The sequence below is a fragment of the Trichosurus vulpecula genome, chromosome 3 (genome assembly GCF_011100635.1).
Source record: "Trichosurus vulpecula isolate mTriVul1 chromosome 3, mTriVul1.pri, whole genome shotgun sequence".
NCBI classification, from domain to species: domain Eukaryota; kingdom Metazoa; phylum Chordata; class Mammalia; order Diprotodontia; family Phalangeridae; genus Trichosurus; species Trichosurus vulpecula.
Window position 1 is genome coordinate 144,135,334 of NC_050575.1, and position 24,329 is coordinate 144,159,662.

Here is a 24,329-nt window from a genome sequence, read left to right on the forward strand (position 1 = left end):
GATGATATCTAGGCTCTTTTTTTGATCATGGCTTTCAGGTAGTCCAATAATTTTTAAATTATCTCTCCTGGATCTATTTTCCAGGTCAGTGGTTTTTCCAATGAGATATATCACATTGTCTTCCATTTTTTCATTCCTTTGGTTCTATTTTATAATATCTTGATTTCTCATCAAGTCACTAGCTTCCACTTGCTCCAATATAATTTTTAAGGTAGTATTTTCTTGGACCGCCTTTTTCATTTGGCTAATTCTGCCTTTCAAGGCATTCTTCTCCTCATTGGCTTTTTGGAGCTCTTTTGCCATTTGACTTAGTCTATTTTTTAAGGTGTTGTTTTCTTCAGTATTTTTTGGGGTCTCCTTTAGCAAGTCATTGACTTGTTTTTCATGGTTTTCTTGCATCATTCTCGTTTCTCTTCCCAATTTTTCCTCTACTTCTCTAACTTGCTTTTCCAAATCCTTTTTGAGTTCTTCCATGGCCTGAGACCAATTCATGTTTTTCTTGGAGGCTTTTGATGTAGGCTCTTTGACCTTTTGACTTCTTCTGGCTGTATGTTTTGGTCTTCTTTGTCACCAAAGAAAGCTTCCAAAGTCTGAGTCTGAGTCTGACTCTTTTTGTGCTGCCTGGCCATGTTCCCAGCCAGTCACTTGACCCTTGAGTTTTTCATTGGGATATGACTACTTGTAGAGTATAGAGTACTTTGTCCCAAGCTTTAGGGGCTGCACTGTTGTTTTCAGAACTATTTCTACACAGCAAGCTCTGCCACACCAGTGGTCCTCCTCCCCTAAGAACTGCCCACCTGGACCTCGACTCAGATCTTAGCAGGCTCTGCACTCTGGCTCTGATCCGCCACTTAATTCCTCCCACCAGGTGGGCCTAGGACTGGAAGCAACTCCAGCTGTAGTTCTGTAGCTGCACCACCTCTGCTTCCCCTGGGGCAGTGGCTGAACTGTGAACTCCTTTCACTCTGTCCCCACAGTTTTTTTCCCACTAACCTTCTCTGTTGTCTTTGGTGTTTGTGGGTTGAGAAGTCTGGTAACTGCCACAGCACACTGATTCAGGGTGCTAGGGCCAGTTCCACCTGGCTCCCGGTCTGGTTGGTCCTGGCGCAGCCCATGCTGGGCTCTGCTCTGTTCTGCTTCCAGCTCTGTGTGATAGACCTTACCCAGAGACCCTCCAGACTGTCCTGGGCTGGAGACCTGCTTCCCTCTGCTATTTCGTGGGTTCTTCAGTTTTAGAATTTGTTCAGAACCATTTTTTATTGGTGTTTGGAGGATCTTGGAGGAGAACTTTAGGGCAGTCCCTGCTTTCCAGTCACTGTCTTGGCTCTGCACCCCACAATATAAGCTCTTTTGTTTAGCTGTTAAAGCCCTACATAATGGCCTACCTTTACAGCTTCATTTGACCAATATTCTCCCCTTCCACAGATTATGATCCATCCAAACCACTCTTTTCTCTGTTCTTTATTGTTTTGCTTAGAGGGCACAGGTAGTGCTGCAATAAGGGAGAAGTTCCTTACCATTGAGTCACAGCAGACCTTAAGTCCTCTGGTCAGTGGCTTATGAATCTTAGAGAGCAACACAGAAGGGGAGCTTGAGGCATTCAGTTCAGGCTCTGGAATCTTGCCTGCAAAGGTGGGACTATCAGGGGCCCTGGTCACTGCCTTATGGGTCTAAGACAATAGAGAAAACCCTCCTGGTGAAACATGAAGTGCCTCAGCTGAGCCCTTGTGTTCAAGTCCTGAATCATGGCACCCTGCTTATCAGGGTATTGGAGTAGCTGTCTGGCTGTCTAGTCCCAAATTTGAGCAGTGGTTTATGAGGTAAGAGGAGGGAAATACTGGCCCTTGTTTTCTCCAGAGAATATTGGGAGAGAGAGGCTAGGAAGCAAAGCTGCTAGTCCCTTTCAGCAGAGCTGCTGCTACCAGGAACTTTGGTCAGTAGTTCATGAACTAAAGAGAAGTACTTGTGACCCAGTCTTGGCTTGTTACCCAACCAACTGGTTTGGTTGGATTTTATCAGGAAGAGATGATTCTAAGGATCATTATAGGAAGCTTTATTAATGGTGCATTGGCGTTTACAAGTATTGTCAGTGGGTAGGGTGTAGTGCAAGCAGCTCAGTGACTTAGGAACCTAAATGGGAACAGGGAAGGGAGAGAGGGGCAGAGACTGAAGGAGTCCTTTATAGGGGATTAGGTAATCCCTCTGGGATGGGAAAACTGATCCCTGGGCTTTAGCAAGGAGAGGCAGACCATCCTGTAGTCAAGGGACTGGAAGTGATTGCTCCACTGACTAGCTATTTGAGTGGAATTTTTATAGGGCTTTTCTAGGGTATTCTATTCTGTTTGATCATCTGGACAGGGATAGGGCATCCCTCCTCAGTTTCCAGGAAAGGATGAGATCTCCTCCTGAGCATCTGAGTGATGGTACATCTTATCTCTATAAGCAGAGTAGGTGGAGGACCACCCAATATTCTAACTTGGGACCATCTTGACAGTGATAGCCTTATGCCAAGGACAGGGTAAAGGATAGGGTAAAGCTTATCAGAATACACAGTCAAAAGAGGCTAAAGCATGGGGGATTTTTCTAGCCAACTAGTAAAACAGCTGCATCATAAATCAGTTTCAAGATGGGCCCTACATGACAAAATGGAGTTTGAGAAACATCAAAGGATCACAAATATATTGTCATATTAAAATATATTACCACTACACTTACACATGACACCCCATCTCCCTGCTGTTCTTTGCTCTGGCTATTTGCTATGTTTGGAATGTTTTCTCTCTTTACCTCCAATTCATAGACTTTTCTTCCTTTAAGATGTTGCTCAGGCACCAGATTCTGTATGAAGAAGCCTTTGCTGATCTTTCCAACTTCTAGCATTCTCCCTTTCAGATTTCCTTGTATTTTACTACTGCATATATGTATGTATAAATACATGCACTAACTTTATTTTTTGTCATTGATCTACTTTCATTAACTTTATGCTGCATATACGTATTTTTATATGCACTTCTTGTCTTCCCCAGCTCATTGTGGGTAGGGATTGTTTTATTATATGTACTTAAATCCCCAGTATCTAGAATAGTTTCTGCGACATAATAGATAGTTAATAAATACTTGATGGATTCTTTCAGTACTCTAGGACAATAGTGTCAAAATTAAAAAGAGGTTACTGTAGATTTCATATTAACCACAAATTAACATTAGGTTGTATTTATTTGGTTAAACATTTCCCAATTACAATTTAATTTGGTTCTGGCAGTTCTCTTGAGTGGGAGTTTGACACTTCTGCTCTAGGGTATATAGTTCATCTGACTAAACTTCATAAAGGACAGGTAGATATTCTCTTATTTCCCTCCTTATCTTGAGTGTCAACTTCTTGTTAGGCTTTTTTTCTCAAAAGAACATTGAGAATAGAAGAGCACCAGAGAGTTGGATAAGAGCAAATATCCTGATATTTAAAAATTTTAAAATTCATTTTAACTTAAATACAAAACAAGAAAAAAGGAACATTTCCATACACACAGCAGAACATAGAAGATTCAGTATAAAACCATAAATTTCCATTTCAGAATGTTTACTTCTTTTGAAAAACTACGTGATTAAACTATACATTGTTTTCAAAACTACCCAGCTTTTCTGTGTTTCCTTCTAAGTTTTCTTTTGTTCTTTGCTGTATACTTTTTATTTTTTTCTCCCTCCCCACCCTGCCCTAGAGAAGGCTACAATTAAATTATACACACACATATGTAAGACCATACTATACATATTTCTATTTGTCAGTCCTTTTCTGGAGGTGGATAGTATCTTCCTTCATAGGTCCAAGTCTTTCTATATTTTTCTAAAATCAGCTCATCATTTCTTAAGCACAGTAGTACATCACAACCATATACTGCAACTTGTTTAGCCATTCCCAAATTGAAGAGCATCTATCATTTTAGCCTATCTGACAGGGGTATCTCAAAATTGTTGTAATTTTAATTTCTCTAATCAATAATGATTTAGAGCATTTTTTCACATACCTGTTCATATCCTTTGACAAGTTTATCAATTGGGGAATGATTTGTATTCTTATATATTTGACAAAATTCTTCATATAGTTGAGAAATGAGACCTTTATTTGAGAGACTATGAAAGTTTTTTCCCGATTTTCTACTATCCTTATAATCTTGGCTACATTGGTTAGTTGTATAAGAACTTTTTAATTTGATGTAATTGAAATTACCTATTTTATACCTCACAGTGCTATTGCTTGTTTATTCATAAGTTGTTCTATCTATGAGTCTGGTAGGTAATATGTTCCATGTTCTGCTTATTTTCTTGTGTTATCTCCTTTTATATCTAGATTGTGTATCCATTTTGACCTTATTTTGGCACATGGTTTAGCATATTGGTCTATGCCCAATTTCTCCTAGACTGCTTTCCAGCTTTCCCAACAACTTTTTTAAACAATGAATTCTTATCCCTAAAACTTAAATCTTTACATTTGTCAAACACAAGATTACTATAATCCTTTACTACTGTGTATTGTATGTCTATTTCTGTTCTACTGATCTACCTTTCTATTTCTTAGCCAGTACCAGATAGTTCTGATATTTACTGCCTTATAATATAGTGTGAAGTCTGGTACAGCTGAACCTTCTTCCTTTATATTTTTTATTATTTTTTTTTAAATTCTTGACCCTTTGTTCTTCCAAATGAATTTTATTATTTTTCTAACTCAGTAAAATAATTTTTTAGTAATTTAATTGGGATAGCATTGAATAAAGAGCTAAGGTGAAATTGTCATTTTTTTTATTGTCTTTGCCTACCCATGATCAATGAGTATTTCTCCAATTTCTCCAAATCTGACTTTATTTGTATAAAGACTTTTATAGTTATATTCATGTAGTTTCTGGGTCTGTTCTGGCAGTTATACTCTCAGGTTGTTGTTTGTCCTTTGTTCTCAAAGAGGACCAGTGACATCAGGAAGGTGATGTCTTGACTTGCAAGTGAATTGGATGTGAGGCAGCGCTTCACAAGGTCACCAGCCTCACTTTTCTCCCCCAGTGGCCATCTGGATCCAGTGGCAGATACAGTTCAGGACAACTGGAGGTGGCTCCGATGCAATGGGAGACGTTGACGTTTTTAAGCTAAGGTCGTTCCCAGGTCTCAGTTTGTCTGAGGCAATATCCATTCAGTGATTAAGGCTAGGTAAGAAATGAGGCAAAAAAAAAAAAAAACAAACCCAACCCTTTTTTACCTAGTTAAAAAAAGAAAAGCAATATGGGGGGTGAGGGTGGGGAAGGGGAGAAGACCCTCAGGGTTTTTGGCCAAAACAGAAACAATTGCTATTTATACTTACTGTGAGCCATCAAACCCAAACAATGATCAAGTGAGGCTTGAGCTGGGACCTACTGTTGGCCAATCAGTGAGAGCCCCAGTATGCAGCTATTTTAAATGGTTAAAAGAAATATTGAATAATATTGGTGACACATAGTATAGTTTCCCTGTTTATCTCTTTCAGTTAAATCTATTTTAGCTTTAACTTTGTCTGAAATCATGATTACTACCCCCAGCCACACTGTCCTACAAATGCTCTTGCTCCCTACAGTACCTCCTGGGCTATGAACTTCAGCCTTCCCTCTGCCCTGGAATCAAAATCAGGGACTCCACTCTCCTGCAAGTGCCCACAGCCAGCATGGTCTGGCCTCCCCTCTGCTACTGCATTCACTATGTGTGCTCCTTTTTTCTTGCCAGAAGCCACAGCTGGGCCTGGTGTCCCTTGACAGCAGAGGGTCCTTCAATTTTCCCCTCCTCAGCTGTCTGACTCCCATACAGCCTGAGAGGTGAAAGTTCCCGAGGCCAAGCCTGCCTCCAGATCCAGCTGCCCCCAGGCAGGGCTTCTTGTTTGTTGATTCAGCAGAGTCTTTCTGGAAGCGTGTGCACTCCACTCCTGGAAGTTGAGTCTTTACTGAAGTCCTCTCAAGTTGTCTTAGGAGGACAATCGCTTTACTCCAACTTTTATTTTTGCTGTTCTTCTTTGACTTTGAGGTGATGTTTGGTCTTTTTGTGGAGGAAATTTGGAAAGCCTGGAGTTTTCTGATTTACTCTATCTTCCCAGATTCCCTTCCTAAATATCTTGATTCTCAAAAGGGATGACAATGTATTTTTGCTGTCAGTTCATATGCATTTGTTAAACACTATCTGCCAAGTATTGCACAAATCATAGGCCTATGAGTTTTACCTCTACTCTTAGAAAAATTCCAGAATGTATCATGGAGATGGTTAGTGGACATCATGAAGTACCAACAGAGAGCCAGCATGACTTCAGGAACAAATCATGCCAGCCTCACCTCATATTCTTTTTATTTTTTATTTTTTAACAGTTAGAGATTGGTAGATCAGGAGAATGCAGCAGACATGGGTTACTTAGATTTTAGCAAAGCAATTTAATCTTTAATGCTATTCTAAGGAAAAGGTAGAAAGATGTGGGCTCAGCTAAGTATAAAATTAGGTAGTTTGGAACTGATTAAATGGCCAGGCCCAAAGAGGAATGTCACTTGCAAGGAAGTCTCCAGTGGAGGGTGTCCCAAGACCGTCACAGGTCTCAGTGTGGTTTACTATTTTTATTAATGATGTGGATAAAGATATAGATGACATGCTTGTTAAGTCTGTAGAGCACACAAAGCTGGGAGGAAAAATTAACAGTGGATAACAGAGTTGAGATTTAGGCAATCTTAACAGGCTAGAATATTAGGCTGAATTTAATAAAACAAAATTTTAATTTTTAAATTCTGAACTTCATCAAATAAAATGAGCATTTGCAGATAGAAAGAATAGAGAAAGACTGTACACGAAACTGTGCATTATACACAACAGCTTTTCCTTTTAAGCATGTAATAAACTCAATATGTATCTTTCAAAGCTGTCTTGTTTTTGTTTCTTTCTATCCTAAAAAATGCTTGAATGACTCTTTCCTTTGTGTGGGACCCTCACCAATTAAAAAATTAATTTATAATAAGGATCCATCTCAGGGCAGGAACAGAAATAAATTTTATTCAATTCTCGAGAATAGGGTGTCCTCTGCCAGCACAGAACAGAACCAGCAAAGGAGGCAAAGTACAAGGGGCAAAGGACCAATAATTATACCTAACACTAGAGAATTCTTGCTCACCTCTGACCCTTTTCACCATTGGCTGGAAGGTGGGCTTACAATCTGAGCATGAAAAGCTAGACAAAGAACTGGGAAATTAAGGGACAAAAATTCCAATTCCCATTCCCTTAGTTAATGATTACAACTGAAGAAGGAGAATAGGATAAAGGGAGGGGGAGAACCTCTCCATTCTTCTACAGTACTTTTATAGTAAAGGAAAGCAGGTCACAGTGACTATTCTTACTGAGCAAATCTTTAAACCAGAACCAGAAGAAAGAACAAAAAGTTTCAGGGTAAACTTTCCCAGAGGCTGAGCCATCAGACTCTCATGGCCTCAGAATTTTTCCACTTCCCTATTTCCCTATTTCTTGATTTTTAAACATTTCTTAATATACATGTATATATTTATACATATCTTCCCTATGAATTCTTCACATTTTATTTACCTCACACACCTTTTTCTTTTTGGCAATCCAATCTCAAGCCCCCTTCTTCTCACCTCCCTAAATGAAAAAAGGAAAAAACTTGTGACAAAAATACACAGTCAAGCAAAACAAATTACCACACTGGTCATGTCCAAAAATGTACCCTGAGTCTGTCATCTTTCTATTAGGAGGTAGATAGCTTGCTTAATAAGACTAAATTGAATAAGGTTACATGTTAAGTCATATATTTGAGTTAAAAAAAACACCTGAAGAGTGCAATATGGGGAGGAGAAAGGCATAGCTACATGAAGTTCATCTGAAAAATATCAGGGTGGTTTTAATGTACCAAAATGCAATAGGCAAATGAGAAAGCTAATATTACTTTAGGCTTGATTAAGAAAATAGTGTCGAGGTCCAGGATGAAGATAAGTATTGTTGTCCTGTGCCCTGCTCAGACCACATCCAGAGGGTTGTATTCAGTTTTGGGTGTGCTACCTTGTAGGAAAGATGTACAAGGGAGGGTAATGGAAACTAGCAGGATAAAAGGGCCTCAAGTTAATTCCTATTGTGATCAGTTGAAGGAAGTATGGAAAGTATGAATAGGATTTAGGTGGGTGGAGAATAGCTGTCTTTAAGCACTTGAAAGGCAGTCATATAAGAAAAAGAAATAGATTTGTTTTGCTTGAGCCTAACAGGGCAGAGCGAAGAGGAATGAGTAGAAGTTGCAAAGGTAAATTTAGTTTTGATGTCAGGAAAAGCTTCCTAACAGACTTACCTCCAAGAGGAATGTGTTAGTTTGGGAGATAATGAGGTTCCCTTGTCTTCCAGCTAATACTGGATGAACGCTTGTCAGGTATGTTGTGAAGGTGATTCTAGTTCAGGTATGGGTTAGATTTGCAGTCCTTCTTTAGTAACTTTGCAGCTCTGAAAATCTATAGTTCTCTTTCAATTCTCAAATTACTCTTTCTGGGCCTCAATTTCCTCATGTACAAAATTGGGAGCTGAGTTAATAATCTTCGAGGTCCCTTCTAGTTCTAGATCTGGTGGCAATCTAGTCTTCTACCTTCCTATTCTATGACTAGCTCCCAAACTGCTGGCAGACAGAAGAAAAAAATCATTATTTGGGCTTAGTTGTATACTGCACATAGAAGTTACTGGGCATCATCATTTATGCTACCAAATGCTCTGAAAAGGAGTGAAAATAAATAGGAAATAATTTTTCTAAAACTTTACCCCAAATTTTAAAAATTCAAGTAGTTTTAGTTCAAATCAAATTCAGTAAACCTCCTCTCTTTCTTGCTTTATTAACAGTAATTTGTATTTATATAGGAAGGAGGAAAAAACCAAGAAGGGTGATATAATGGGTTTAAATTCCACCTCTGACATATATTGACTATGTAATTCTGGGCAAGTCATACAACTTCTTTGTACCCATGGCAACTTGCAAAGACTTTAAGTTGTAGAACAGTTGTTGCATTGGTAGAGGGACTTTTCTCACTGGGAATGATGAAATCATAGGTCTGGATTCTTTCCTGCCAAGAAGTTTATATACAGCATTAACTTTACATACACAGTATCTTTAGAGATGACCTGATCTTGACTCTTTACTTCACCCTCAGGAGAGGTGAATCAAATTCCTCAAGGTTTATGATAAAGACCTGCCACATGTAAGGTCACTGCTGGTTATTGCAATATGGAACATGGTTTCATCCTTCAGAAGTAATGCTGAGGCCTATGTCTTTGATTATTCATTTTATGTCCAATCAATATATCAATATAGGATAGAGGAGAAACAAAATGTTTTCTGGCTCATAAAACATCACTAGCTCTTCCCCTACTATGTACAGTTATAATGAATTTCAGTTAAGCAGGCATTAAAACAACCCACAGAAAAATAGTAGTAAGCATGGATAATTTTAAAAATTTTAAATTTTCATTAAAGCATTTATTCTTTCACAATTTCTGTTTGGGCCTAGTTTTCTGGGCCTTTTTTTTTAGAACTGTGGTGCTGGAGAAGACTTTTTTTTTGAAGTTAATTTATTTTTACTTTTCAACATTCACTTCCATAAGTTTTAAATTTTCTCCCCCTCTCTCCTCTTCCCCCTCCCCAAGATAGCATGCAATCTGATATAGACTGTACATATACATTCCTATTAAACATATTTTCACATTTGTTATGTTATATAGAAGAATTAGAAGAAATGGAAGAAACCATGAGAAAGAAAAAAACAAAACAAAACAAAAAGAAAACAGTCTGCTTTGCTCTGTATTCAGACTCCACAGTTCTTTCTCTGGATGTAGATGGCATTTTCCGTCATGAGTCCTTTGGAATTGTTTTAGGACCTTACATTGGTGAGAAGGGCTAAGTCTATCAAAGTCAATCATTGCACACTGTGGCTGTTACTGTGTACAACAATCTTCTGGTTCTGCTCACTTCACTCAGCACCAGTTCATATAAGTGTTTCCAGGTTTTTCTGAAGTCAGCCTGTTCATCATTTCTTATAGCACAATAGTATTCCATTACATTCATATACCACAACTTGTACAGCCATTCCCCAGTTGATGGACATCCCCTCAATTTCCAGTTCTTGCCCACCACAAAAAGAGCTGCTATAAATATTTTTGAACACCTGGGTCCTTTTCCCATTTTTATGATCTCTTTGGGATACAGCCCTAGAAGTGGTATTGCTGGGTCACTGGAGAAGACTTCTGAGAGTTCCTCCGACAGCTAAGAGATCAGATCAGCCAATATTTAAAGAAATTAATTCAAGCTATTTACTGAAGGACAAATAGTGAAGTTGAAGCTTAAATACTTTGACAGAACTCATTGGAGAACATCCTGATGTTGGGAAAGACTGAAGGCAAAAGGAGAAGGAAACAGCAGAGGATGAGATGGATAGTGTCCTGGTAGCAACAAACATGAGCTTGGACAGACTTCAGAAGATAGTGGAGGATAGAACCGCCTGCCACACTATGGTCATGGGGTCATGAAGAATTGGACATGACTGAACAACAATAGGAAAACCTAGTTGATGACTTTTTTTTAAAGCCAACAAAATCTTAAGAATTTTTTTTGAGAAAAACTTACAGATTTAGTCAAATGAAATAAATGAAAGTCATTCTATGAATTAAAGGAACAAATCTAACAGAACAAAACAAAATTTTCAGAGACTTTATTACAGCAGCTACATTTCCACTTGGATGTAGTGAAATTATTAGCATTTTGAACTCCATACTCTTTATTTTCATTTCTCAGTAAAGACTTTTAAGATAATATTTCGGGATGTGAAGTCTAGAATATGATATTTTTACATTAAAACCTTAATGTGAATTACAGGTTACTTTAAACCTTTTTATTTTGGAACATTACCTTAGGGGTACAGGCTGTAAGATCCAGTCCCTGGATGTGAGTTTTAATAGTTTACTCTATGTCTCCTATTAGAAAAGCCAAATGGTCTTGTAGCTTTTTCATAAATTAATATAGTTATGATTATATAACAAGACTATACATTTGAGAATATTATTTCTAAGAGAGTATTAGAATATTTTTAGTTAATGTGAGTTGTTAATAAATCTTTAAAATATAAACTTCTTAAAGTCAGGCTTTAAAACAATGACTCTTCATGTCAGAAAATATAATATCCTTGAAAAGCAAGGGTGATATAATAGACAGGGGGCTGGTGTAAAATCAGGAAGACTAGGATTTAAGATCTATTCCTGACACACAGGAGCTGTATGACCATTGACAACACACTTAACCTCTAAGTGCCCCAGACAACTATTTAAGACGATGAGTTACTTATCTACCTCAGTGGAAAAAGTTTCCTACATTAAATCACAAGTCTGTCTCATATGCTGCATGTAAATAAACATATTAACTAGAATCATATATATAAAACACTTCGCAAACTTACAGCAATATAGATGTTAGCTATTATTACGTATGTATATAGATGTATACACGTACGTATAAAGCATATATACATATATATGCTTGCTGACTATTAGATGTGTTGCTCAGTACTGAATATTATTAAAAACTCAGTATTGAATAACATGAGAACTAAAATTGCTTAGTAACTATCTGCATTTAAATGAATTAATTTAAATCTCATAAAGTATAACAACTTTTTAGTCACTCTCTTCTGAGGGCCTATCAGAATTCTTTGTCAATTCATTCTCATTAACTTTTCCTCTTAACTATGGTTGTAGTTAGCACATATTCTGTTTTTTGGGTTTTGATTTTTAAATTTTGCTTTATTTCCTAAATGACTTTACAGATTTCTTTCTATTTCTTATGCTTGTCAGTCTTGATGGCATTATAGTATACTATTACATCAGAGTACCACAATTTATTTAACCCTCTCTCTACTACTGGACATTTAAGATTGCTTCTAGTTTTTTTTTTTTTTTGCAATCACATATAATGATGCTATGAAAATCTCTGCTGTGTATTTTTTATACTTAAAAGAATACATTTCATTGCTTAGGCAGATTTTAAAAACAGGAAAGAAATCAAAATGATACAAGTCAGAAGCCCTTAGGTTATAGCTATCATAATAGATGTGTGAGTCCTTTGATACCTCTTTATCTGGGAACCATTTATAAAAATATAATTTGCATCACAGGAATATAGATTGCAAGGCCAATAACAAATAGCTCAGACACAAAAATTACTCATTTAAATTATTTTTATTTACACATGATGCCTTTTCTGTCATTATTTTTGGAAGATTTTCTGTTTATAAATAGCACAGTACATGCAGTAGGACCCTGACCATGAAAAAAAAAGTACAACTTTATTTAACAGAGACCAAAAATTATCTCATACAAAGTGCTTACCAAAAAGATCTTGTGACACATTTACACCTTAATACTTAACCAAATAAATACTAAGGAATGCAATATTTATAAATAGATCATTCAAAATAGCCCTCTCCCAAATCCCTTCTTCAAGCTAGCAGTTAGTATTTTGATTAAGCAAATGAACAGCAGCTTCATTATCACATACTTAAGGCAGGTCACATAGCATCAAAGTGAAACCGATGGGCTTCCTGGCGTTTTTCTCTATCATCTGCTTTCTGAAAAATAAAAGTTTGTAGAAATTTTAGATATTTCAGCGCACATTCTGGTATCTTCCAGACATATTAATTATAAGTCCAAGAAAGGATTGTTTTTCCTCTTTCATTTTTGGCATCCTCATCATTAATGACTAATAGGTGAGTTTATATTAATGATAATCTCAAAAATCACTGTAGGCCATGGTTATCTGTCTTACTATTAATGATAGCAAGTAGGGATTTTAAACTGCTTTCTTAGGAAATATTTTAAGTACCTAAATTAACTTAATAACTTATTTGTATTATGTAATACTTGAACTGTTTATATGTCCTTAATTTTAAAAGCAGAGGTGAATATGCAAAACAATGACTGAATCAGTTATTTCTGCTGTATACCTCTTGAATTATTTTTTTTGAGATTTTTGATTTTTAGTTTACAACACTTGGTTCTACATAATTTTGAGTTTCAGATTTTCTTCCCCCCCTCCCCACTCCCTCCCCAAGATGGCATGGAATCTGATATATCTTCTACATATAACTTTGCATTGAACTTATTTACACAATAGCCAAGTTGTGAAGAAGAATTATGGCCAATGGAATGAATCATGAGAAAGAGGAAACAGAAGCAAAAAAACCAAACAAAACAAAACTCCAAAACAAAAACAAAAACAAAAGAGAAAAAAAGGGGGGGAAAAAGGCAAGCACAAAGTGTGCCTCAATCTGCATTTATACTCCACAGTTCTTTCTCTGGATGTAGACAGCATTCTCCATTGTGAGTCCTTTGGAATCGTCTTTGCATCTTGTGTTGCTGAGAAGAGCAAAGTCTATCAGGGTTAGTCCTCACAGAATCCATATATCTGTGGTTGTGTATAATGTTCTCCTCTTTCTGCTCCACTCACTCAGTATTATATCGTGTAGGTTTTTCCAGGTTGTTATGAAGTCTGCATCATCCGCATTTCTTATGGCACAATAGTATTCCATTACCTTCATATACCACAGCTTGCTCAGCCATTCCCCAATTGATGGGCATCCCTTTGATTTCCAATTCTTAGCTACCACAAAAAGAGCCGCTATAAATATTTTTGTACATATGGGTCCTTTTCCCGCTTGTGTGATTTCTTTGGGATACAACCCTAGAAGTGGTATTGCTGGGTCAAAGGGTATGCACATTTTTATAGCCCTTTGGGCATAGTTCCAAATTGCTCTCCAGAATGGCTGGATCTGTTCACAACTCCACCAGCAATGCAACAGTGTTCCAATTTTCCCACATCCTCTCCAGCATTTATCATTTTCCTGTTTTGTCATTTTAGCCAATCTGACAGGAGAGATGTGGTACCTAAGAGTTGTTTTGATTTGCGTTTCTCTAATCAGTAGTGATTTAGAGCATTTTTTCATATGCCCATAGATATCTTTAATATCTTCCTCTGAAAACTGCCTGTTCATATCCTTTGATCATTTCTCAATTGGAGATGAATCATTTCTTTTATATACTTAAAATTCACATTAACAAATTAAACTGGGTAAATATACAGCCCTTTAATCATTCTTTTGTTAAATAATTAGTAGACATACACCTGTGAATATGTTTTAAATCTGTGATTTTTCTGACACAGCATCACTGTGGGATGTATATGCTGGTAATCAGGTATCTTTAGAAATTCATATATTTGTCATCATTATTATTATTTTTTGCTGTAGAAGTTTGACGGCCCTAGATAATATTTCAGACCATTTGCTTTCTGCTATGTTAGAAAACACGACAAGTTAAAGATGGGCTGTCAGCCTGAGTCTTATCAGTCAAGTTAAATCTCAATCTCATGTTACTTGAATACAGGTTTCATGTTAACAGTTCAGATACTTAGGGGAATGATAATTTTTAGGAAACCGAGTGTAGGAAACCTAATCAGTAACATTACTATATTCTATTTTTTCCCTGGAAGATTGAAAAAGATAGGCTAAGTAAAAAAAAATTGTAATTTAAATGGACAATAGTGCTTAGTTAGGTCAGGCATCACCTCTCATTGCCTGCTTTCTCAGGTAGAGAGGATAAACAGAATGGGAGCAGAAAAATGAAAACTCTGTGTGTGTCGTACACAGATAGCTTGCACAGACTTGTAAAACCCACTAACAAAGAATTCACTGGTGATTGTGAGGTTTCCCTTTATATGAAATTGAGCACAAAAATCCTCTTTCCTGTCCTCCATTTTAATGTTTTTGAGCTGATGGCACTGAAAGCACAGAAAATAATTTAGCTTAGTGTAGAGAAAAGCAGATAAAGAAAGAGGCTTGCCACTCTAACCATGAGTGAAACATTTAACTTCTTTGTGCCTTGGTTTTTTCAGCTGCAAAATAGGGATAACTTATAACAATCCTCGCCAGTGGAGGGAAAACACATACTCAAGAGTATTGTAAATTTTTTCATGGAAACATTTATTAATAAAACTTTTCAAGGCTTAGTACGCTTTCATAAAATGAGCAATGTGCAGGCTCTATGTCTCTAAATTGCTTTAGTATAAAGCAGTCATCCTCCAGAATTGTGTTAATTTCAAAAGGTTTGACTAATTAGAAAGATATGAGTCATATCAGGGAAGGTAAGATTCTGGGCAAAAGTTAGTTTTTTAAAATTGGCAATTCCTATACACCATACATTCTGAATGAACGCTGCTTTATTTAATATTCCTGTGGCAATTAATAAGCATGATACTATCCAAAGTTAAACCTTCAATTAATTGAACATACCTTTTCCTGCCAATGTAATATGCCAATTATTGCCAAGATGAAAACACAGACTCCGATGAGAGCTATGGCAGTGAGCAGTACGATGTTACTAGGGGTCAGATATAGTTTAGCACTCCAGCTAAAAACCAGAACAGAGAAAATGTAAATGGCTTGTTTCTATAGAACCAACAAACATGATTGTTTTAATTAAACAAAGAGTACAACAAAAACAGATACTGCCAAGTATGGGACAGGTAGGTGGAAAAGTTGTTGGAACACCAGCTCTGCAGTCAGGAGGACCTGAGTTCAAGTTTAACCTCAGACATTTACTGGCTGTGTTACCCAGGACAAGTCATTTGACCCCAATTGCCTCAAAAAAAGAGATATTGCCTAGTATGGTTTGCTTGAGAATTTTTATTCAAACATAAAATTGAATTTTTAACTTGATAATTTACTTGTTTTCTCAAGCCCCATCTTATCTGAATTACTGCTCCCAGTGAGACCCAGAATGGCGTCACTGAATTGGGTTTGGACTCTAGCTCTTCCACTGACTTGGCATGTGATCACAAACAAGCCATGCAACTTTTTTTGTGCCTTAGCTACTTCAATGGTAAAATGGGAATAATGCCTTCCCCATCTCACAGGGTTGTTGTAAGCAAAATACGTAAATTAGGAAGCACTATATAAATGCACACTATCCTTATTAAGGAAGCACTCAGAGGTACTTTGGACAGTCACGGAATCACAGCATGTCAGAGCTGGAAGGGATCTCAGGATCACACAGTCCATCCGGTTCCTTAAAAAGAATCCTTCTACCTATCCCTGATAAATGAGCACATGGGTCTGTGTGAAGATCTCCCCCCGGTGGCCCTGGGGGGGCAGCCAGCTCCACTCCTGGACACGTCTGATGGGTGAGATGACTTTCCTTATGCTAAATCTATGCCCACCTCTCTGCAAATCTTCCCTATTACTCCTAGTTTTGCTCCTTGGAGCAAAGAGTTAACAAATTTAGTCCCTCATCCACATCATAATTCTAATACTAAATACTTGAAGGTGGAGTTCATCTCCCTCAAGTATTCTTTGGGACAAACTCCCAATTTCTTCTACTGATCTTCTTTCTCTTGGCTTGGCATGGTCTCCAGTCCCCTCACCATTTTGGCCATCCTCCTCTGCACATACCCATTTTGTCAATGTTCTTTCTAAAATGTGGTGCTGGGGACTGAACACAGTATTCCAGATGTTAAAGAGGCAGCAGGATGAGGGGAAGAAACTATTGGATTTGGAGTCAAAGAACTTTGGTTTGAATCATGGCTTATCTGTACAAAACGGTGGAAGGCATAACCCCTGAAGTTCCCGTTAGTTGCAGATCTATGATCCTGTGGTTCTGTGTGGCCAGAGTAGGGTACTGAATGCTGTGTGCTGAGAAGGAGCCCAAATCAACCTAGCATATTTGGTTGCCCCCTCACACTCTTGAACCATTTTTGTTGTACAATCACTTCAGTCATGTCCAGCTCTCTGTGACCTTATTTGGGGTTTTCTTGACAAAGATCCTGGAGTGGTTTGCCATTTCCTTCTCTAGTTCATTTTACAGATGAGGAAACTGAGGCCAACAGGGTTAAGTGACTTGCCCAGGGTCACAGAGTAAGTGTCCAAGGCTGGGGATTTGAACTCAGGTCTTCTTGATTCCAAGCCCAGAACTCTATCTATTGTGCCATTTAGCTAGGCTGACAGATTACTAAAAGCCCCAGACCTCTTTTTTTTTTTTAAACATAAACTGTTATCTAGCCAGGCTTTATGTTTCCCATCCTTGTTAAACTCACTTTTTGGAATTAAGTGAAGTATTTTGTATTAATCCCTAAACAAAATTTCAATTTATTAGATTTTATCCATAACTTTAGCCTATTAAGGTCATTTTAGATCCTATCATCTAGTGTGTTGGCTGTTTAACCTATTTTTATGTCACTTGTAAATTTAATAAGGATTCTATTTATGCCTTCATTTAAGTCACTGACAATAATGTTGAATAGTAGAGAGCCACTGACAAATCCTTGGGGAATTCTATATACAGATGTACTTCTTAAAGAATTGCTCTTATATCGATCTGTTATTTTATTGATATGGGTATTCTCTCCATCAGTTCAGATGGAGATCCATTCATAGTCTTCACATCTTATGTGATTCTTGTCAATGTTTTTCCATAGATCTTCCACAGAAGATACATCCAACATGGTGGATTCTTTCCTACAGGCCTTTTGTTATTTCTTGGGTACCGTCTATCTTCTAGCCCTGATCTTGTCATATCACTAGCTCACCACATTTTATGATTATACAATTCCTTGCTTATATTCCTCATGCTCCATCTTGAGCATCAGCCTATGTATACCTCCAGGCATCTCTCCATTGCCACTTGAGAATACTTTGATTCCTCTGGGATTGGTTAGCTTAACATTTGCAGCAACAGAGTATTATCAACACAACACTTTTATTTAAGATAAATAATTATTCTCCTCTTTCTCTCAGCCAAACTGAGGAATCCTGTATTTTTGTGTTTATCCACTTTATGCTATCTGTATATATATAAGTATACATACACACACATGTGTATATGCATATAGGCACACTTACACATTTCTTGTTTCTCTCACTGTGGGCCATTTCACTCTCTGTCTTTGCACCTGTACCCCCAGTGCCTGCCAACGTGCCCGGGGCATGGCAGATACTTAGTAATTCCTTGTTGATCGACTGATTGTTGCAGAGATGGACCTTGTTATTGGGGAGCTGCTTGGGATCATTAAAATCCATAAACAGTTTCCCAAATGCAGTCCAGCCTGTTGCTCTCTTCTTGGCTGATTCTGGGTCCAACTCACTGTCCACATAGTGTGCCTGTCCCAGATAAGTGATTTATTTACTAAATGAATGTGCTAGCTAGCTAACTGTATGCCATAGTCTTGATAATGGACATTTTTCATAATTTAGGGGTTTCTGTATGGACTTGAGCTGATGATCTCTTTTCTAAAATCATGGATGATATTGAGGTGGTATGTAATGTTCTGGGATTTGATGAAATCAACACAATGTCTCTACAAACAGGAGCATCTGGAGGATCTCGCCGTCTTTAGGGGATCCTTTTCCATTGTTATCTTGTTCAGGGCATTCTCCATGACAGTAGAGAATATCTTTAGTGAAACACACACACACACACACACACACACACACACACACACATTCCTTTTTGCATTTTGCCAGGATTTAATAATTAGAGGATTATAGAATACAGTTATTTTTGTGGTATTTCTCAAGGAATCTTACATGATCTTAACATATGTATTCAAGAATATTTGTGTGGGGGGGAACTTTAAAGCTAAATAGTTTACTATAGGGTCAAATATAATGAATAAACAATAAACACAATGGGATATTTTATGCTCTGCATCTTTTAAGTCAACTGAGTGCCTGTAATGATCTAGTCAGCTATAAAGAATTATTTGCTAATCCTTATTTAACCTAAATGCACTTTACCTAATAATTTCACTAATGAATTAAATAGTTTGAATGCTATATCTGAAGTTGAATGACTTCTTTAAGACTTACATACAATGACTGACATTAGAGTGCAATGCTTTCTTGATCATTATCCATAGATGTGAAACACTGTATGATTATATTTTAAAATAACCAGATATGCAAAGCCTGTAAAATACATTTACTTCATAAAATGCTATCTAGTATTTGTTGGAGTTTATATTTATTTATTACCTCCTTTCATTGATTTCTGTCAAAATGAGGTAGGAAATATGTCTTAGATTTATGTTGAAACCAATCACAAAAAATATTGCAAAACCCAAGGCCTAGAGCATGGTTAAAAAGTCCACACTATATATCCTAGTTTATGTTTCTTTTTTTTTTTTCTATTTTTTTTGAGGGGGGAAGGCAGGGAAATTTAGGTGAAGTGACTTGCCCAAGGTCACACAGCTAATAAGTATGTCAAGTGTCTGAGGCTGGATTTGAACTCAGGTCCTCCTGACCCCAGGGCTGGTGCTCTACTTACTGTGCCACCTAGCTGCGCCCCCTCCTAGTTTAACATATAATGTGATGAGGCACAGCTCATAGTTCATAACCAATGTTGCAGGTACTGATATACAAAAAGAGAACTTTCTGCTCTCTCTGAGAACAGTTATATATTCATTTAAAAAGTTTAATAAAGTTAAGATCATTCTGATGAATAGCAAGTAGATATTGATTTCTCAGAGGACCATAATTAAAATTTATTGACCAGTAAGGTTAGCCACTAGTCAATATATCTCAAAATATAGTGAAAGCTGAAATCAATGTGTATTTTATTATGTACATAAATTTGAAAAGATAATTTATTCTGAAACAGTAAGATGATAAAAATGTTTAGGGGTTTGTAGCAAAAACAGATTTAACAGAAATGGAAATAAAAATCCAGTGAAGCAGCACCTGAAGAAAATAAGTACTATTAATTACATCAAGTTAATCCCTCAAATTTCCTAATTTATGAAAATGGGCAGGGGGGGGTCTTTCTTTTCCCAGCTCTATTTTGATTCAGTTGAATTATAGTATATTTTTCTTACTGGACTAAGTAGAAGGAAAAAAATCTAGCTTAAGAAAAACAATCGATTATCAATACGCCATTATAAGTACAGGCCACATAGCAAACCTTTACTATTTGCCTCTCTGCCCCTCAAACCAAAATCAAAATCTATAGCCATGTCTATTTCTTGATTACACTAATAATAATAATAATAATAATAATAATAATAATAACACCATCACCACTACCAACTAGCATTTACATGATGTTTTAAGTTTTGCAAAGCACCATATATTCTCTCTCTATTGTATATAATCAATTATTTATATATAGTATATAGACATATACTATATATAATCAACTAGAGAGTACATGTATATTTATGCATCTATTTTTATACACCCCTATCTATAAGGCAGCTGGATGGCTCAGTGGATAGAATGAATGCTGGGCCTGGAGTCAAGAAGACCTGATTTCAAATCCGGCCTCAGATACTTACAAGCTGTGTGACCCTGGGCAAGTCACAATCTGTTTGCCTTAGTTCACTGGAGAAAGAAATGGCAAACCACTCCGGTATCTTTGCCAAGAAAACCCCATAAGTCCATGGGGTCAGGAAGAGTCAGACTGAACAACAACAATCTGTCTGTCTGTCTATCTATCTATCGCTTATAGTGCTTTGCAAACTTTAAACATGTTATCATATTTGGCCCTTACAACAACTCAGGAAGGTAGGTGCTATTACCCTCATTTTACAGATGAGGAATCTGAGGTACATAGAAATTAAGTGACTTGCCCAGTGTTACAAAGCTAATAATTGTCGGAGGCATAATTTGAACTCAGAACTTTCTAACTCCAAGACCAGCACTTTATCTACTGTGTCAGCAAGCTACTACTCCTAGTTTAATATTGTAAATATTATAAATATTGTAAAAATTATAAATAGAGCACACGAATCCATAACAAAAGGCCTCCTATTCCTTTAAGAATTAGATATCTTTAAACAGGAGGTGTGACATAGCAGACATAATGCTGGCCTAGGTTCCTGTCATGTTTCTGACATATGCTAGCTCTCAGAGCTCCAGGCAACCCTCTCTCTAAGACTCTGTAGAAATTTTCTATAGTACACATTCCCCACAAAGATGAGATCACAGATTCATATTAAAAATACCCCTATGGCTGTGATCAGGATGTATATGTGGTAGAACTATAACATGTAAGGACTCACTATGCCTACACAGAACTATGTTCATTATACAAGGAGTGGGAAAAACTTAGCCTGTGTATTCTCTCTTGATGTGGGACCTGATTAACATCCACTTTATTTTTTTACAATGAATTTTAAAACTCACATGAATAACTTCATTATTTTGTACTTTAAAAAAGAGAATAGAATTAAAGTGATAAATTAAAGGAAAGAAAATGATAACCATTTAGGAATGAAAAATAAATGGTTCAGTCCATTGCAAATAGAATACAAATAAACAGCAGTGCATATTTAGAAAACCATTTCTATTAAACTATTATTACCCTGAAATTCCAGAATATGCAGTTGTTGAATGAAAAGCAATTTATTTAATTAATACATGTATAAATTTCAAATTAGTTAACCTGCTGTTCTAATAGAATTTAAATTGTTTCTCATGAAAAGTGTCAGAGACCTTTTCTGTAGGCATGCTTAGTCTTTTAAGGTTTCCTTTAAAGAAATTAAGTAATGACACTCATACTGGAGCACAGCAGGAACTAGGGAGGTTTTCTCTGAGATGGAACTGCATCTCTGATTTGCACAGTTGACAGTATCATTTTACCAAATTTAGTTCAAGCACTGACATTACCTCCGAGGAACGTTGTGTGGATATGGAATGACGATGAGCTGGGAGTTGGGGATGATTGCAGTCCACTCTTGTTTTCGTATAGCCTAGAAAAAGAATTTATGACAATTTAAACTTGCAGGTAATAGACTAAAACAATTTTATTCTAATTAAATTAAAAAACACTCTAAAACTAAAATAATTTGTTTGACAAGTAGAATGGCATAGTACCTCACAATAGTAGTGTCCAACTCATATACAAAGAATGCTACCAAAAGGTACCTAAGGACCCTTAAGGCTGCATATTAGCTTTAGAAAACCACATATTAACATCATCTATGTTTTGTTGTATTTTTATTTATTTAAATATTTCCAAAATACATTTTCATCTGGTTCTCACTGAAATGCAGCATGTTTGACACCTCTGCCTTACACTGGTCAGTGCTGAGTAAATCTTTTTTGCTAAATTGAACTGAAAGTTCAATAAAGTTCTGGATCAATATCCACATTGAATTATGGGTATGTATTATTAGGTTACTAGTATGTTTATATCTTTATATTAAGTCAAAACCAAGGCAATAATTCCTATGCCAATTCTTGGCAAAAAGTTATTCCAACCTTTTCGGGGAGGGATTGTTTTTGGTCTTAGTAAATGCTACCTTTATTCTTTAGTAATTGTGTGCTTGAGGTATTATGACTACATAGTATACTCTCAACTAGCTATTTCAATCTATCTTCAAAAATGGAGTAACTTTAAAAAAATCAGATTATTTCAGAAACAAGGTGATAGATGATTATGGGCAGCAAAATAAACTCAGCTTACCTTTTCTCCTAGTGGACGAGGAATGCCAACATAAAGGTGATCAAGAAAATTTGCACTTCGACCTAAACCCAATACATTATAAGGCAACTGGAGAGATAAGTGTGCTGACTGGCTGAGCTGCCCAGCTAGAATTAAATGCAGAAAGATAAACATTGTTAATACTGCTTTGTTTAATGAAATGCTGATGAAAAGTGAGATTCTTCAAAAGATTTACATGCACTTAAAATGCCCAATTACTCCAACCAAATTTTCAGGAAAGAACACAGATAGACATTGAACGAAGATGAAAACAATTCACAAACCGTGATAACTGATCAGTACTTATGGAGTATTAACATACTAGGTATTGTTCTAGATGCCAGTCATAATATAAGACAACCATGGCCATAAATGCTTCAAATTTATGGCATCATCATCATCATCATCATTATTATCATCATCATGTGGAAATGGAGGGGTTTATGATGGCAATTCAGGACTAGGTCAGTGCCATGAGAAACTACCGAAAGGTCATCCTTTTGGAGCCTGAATTCAGTGATCAATGTAGGTTATGTAAGGAATTAATAGAAAATGCAGTACATCTCTGCAGGCTATAAAAGTTTAGCATCTATCAAATACCTAGCAAGACATGACCTGGTGGCTAGAATTATATATTAGAAACTACCTTTCACTGACTGACATATAACATATACAACAAATTCAGACCTGTAGTCGAATCCTTCCTCTGATAGATGCTGTCTGTGTGACCCTGAGCAAAAATCAATTAACCTCTCTATGCTTTAGGCCAATTCTCTAAGACTCTAAGTTGCAGAACAGTTGTTGATTTGCATTGAGAGAAAGAGCTTTCCTCACTGGGAGCTCCCTACTATGATGAAATCATAGTCTTGGACAAAACTAAAGGAGACAATACTGTCACTAATATGTTTGTCATACAGCAATGAGAAACCACTGGAATGTATGCTTGGTAGTGACTTTAAAAAGTGACTTTTTTCTTTTTTTTATTTAAATTTAAATTTATTTATTTAACATATTTGGTTTTCAGCATTGATTTTCACAACAGTTTGAATTACAAATTTTCTCCCCATTTCTAGACTTTTTTCTTTTAAAATGTTTTATTGATGTCCTTTTTTTAAATAGCACTGTCATTCCACAAACCCTCACTTGTAACAAGTAAGTACAGCTAAGTAAACAAAACAACACATAGGATGCGTATGAAAATGTATGCTTCATCCCATACCTAGAGTTTACTAGCCGGAAGCATATTTACCTTCAGTCCTCTAAAGGTAGGCTTCAGAAAGGATTTTACTCACATGCAGACAAACTAGCTGTGTGAGTCTTACCTAAGTTACAGGATATATGGGCACCACATAAAGAAAGCATTTCTAGATACCCCATTCTATCACAACTAATGATAGCTATTGCAGATGCCTTCTAAGAGTCAAGGCCCAGCTCAAGTGCTTCCTGCTTCATAAGATCATAACTTGATCTACTAGTTAGACATCTTTTCTTCCTTGGACTATGAATCGCATTTTTATGCACTTCTCTTATAACATTCTGTTTTCCATTATATTTATTACATATTTGTGGCCCTCATTTTGGGGGGAGTATGTTATAAGCTCCATGAGAAAAAGATTATTTATTTCTGAATTATTTGTATTTCTTCACATTTCTAGTAGAGTGCTCTGTATATAGCAGGTGCTTAGTAAATGGCGACAATGGATGGAAGATGCCAAAATAAATAGCAGCAATTGATTCTGTGGATATGTTACTGAGAGAAACAAAAAAAAAAGAATTTTTATCAACAG

At 36.6% G+C, this 24,329-nt stretch overlaps 1 protein-coding gene across 1 annotated transcript in view; it reads right to left on the reverse strand.

Moving 5' to 3' along the window:
- Nucleotides 1-12,233: 12,233 nt before the first annotated feature.
- Nucleotides 12,234-24,329, reverse strand: part of ITFG1 (integrin alpha FG-GAP repeat containing 1) — a 266,220-nt gene continuing 254,124 nt past the window's right edge. The window contains exons 15-18 of the mRNA XM_036751887.1: nucleotides 22,525-22,649; nucleotides 21,726-21,808; nucleotides 15,360-15,477; nucleotides 12,234-12,641 (exon numbers count right to left, since the gene is read on the reverse strand). Coding sequence (XP_036607782.1) covers nucleotides 12,582-12,641; nucleotides 15,360-15,477; nucleotides 21,726-21,808; nucleotides 22,525-22,649 — 386 coding nt within the window. The 3' untranslated portion in view covers nucleotides 12,234-12,581. The remainder of the gene's footprint in view (nucleotides 12,642-15,359; nucleotides 15,478-21,725; nucleotides 21,809-22,524; nucleotides 22,650-24,329) is intronic.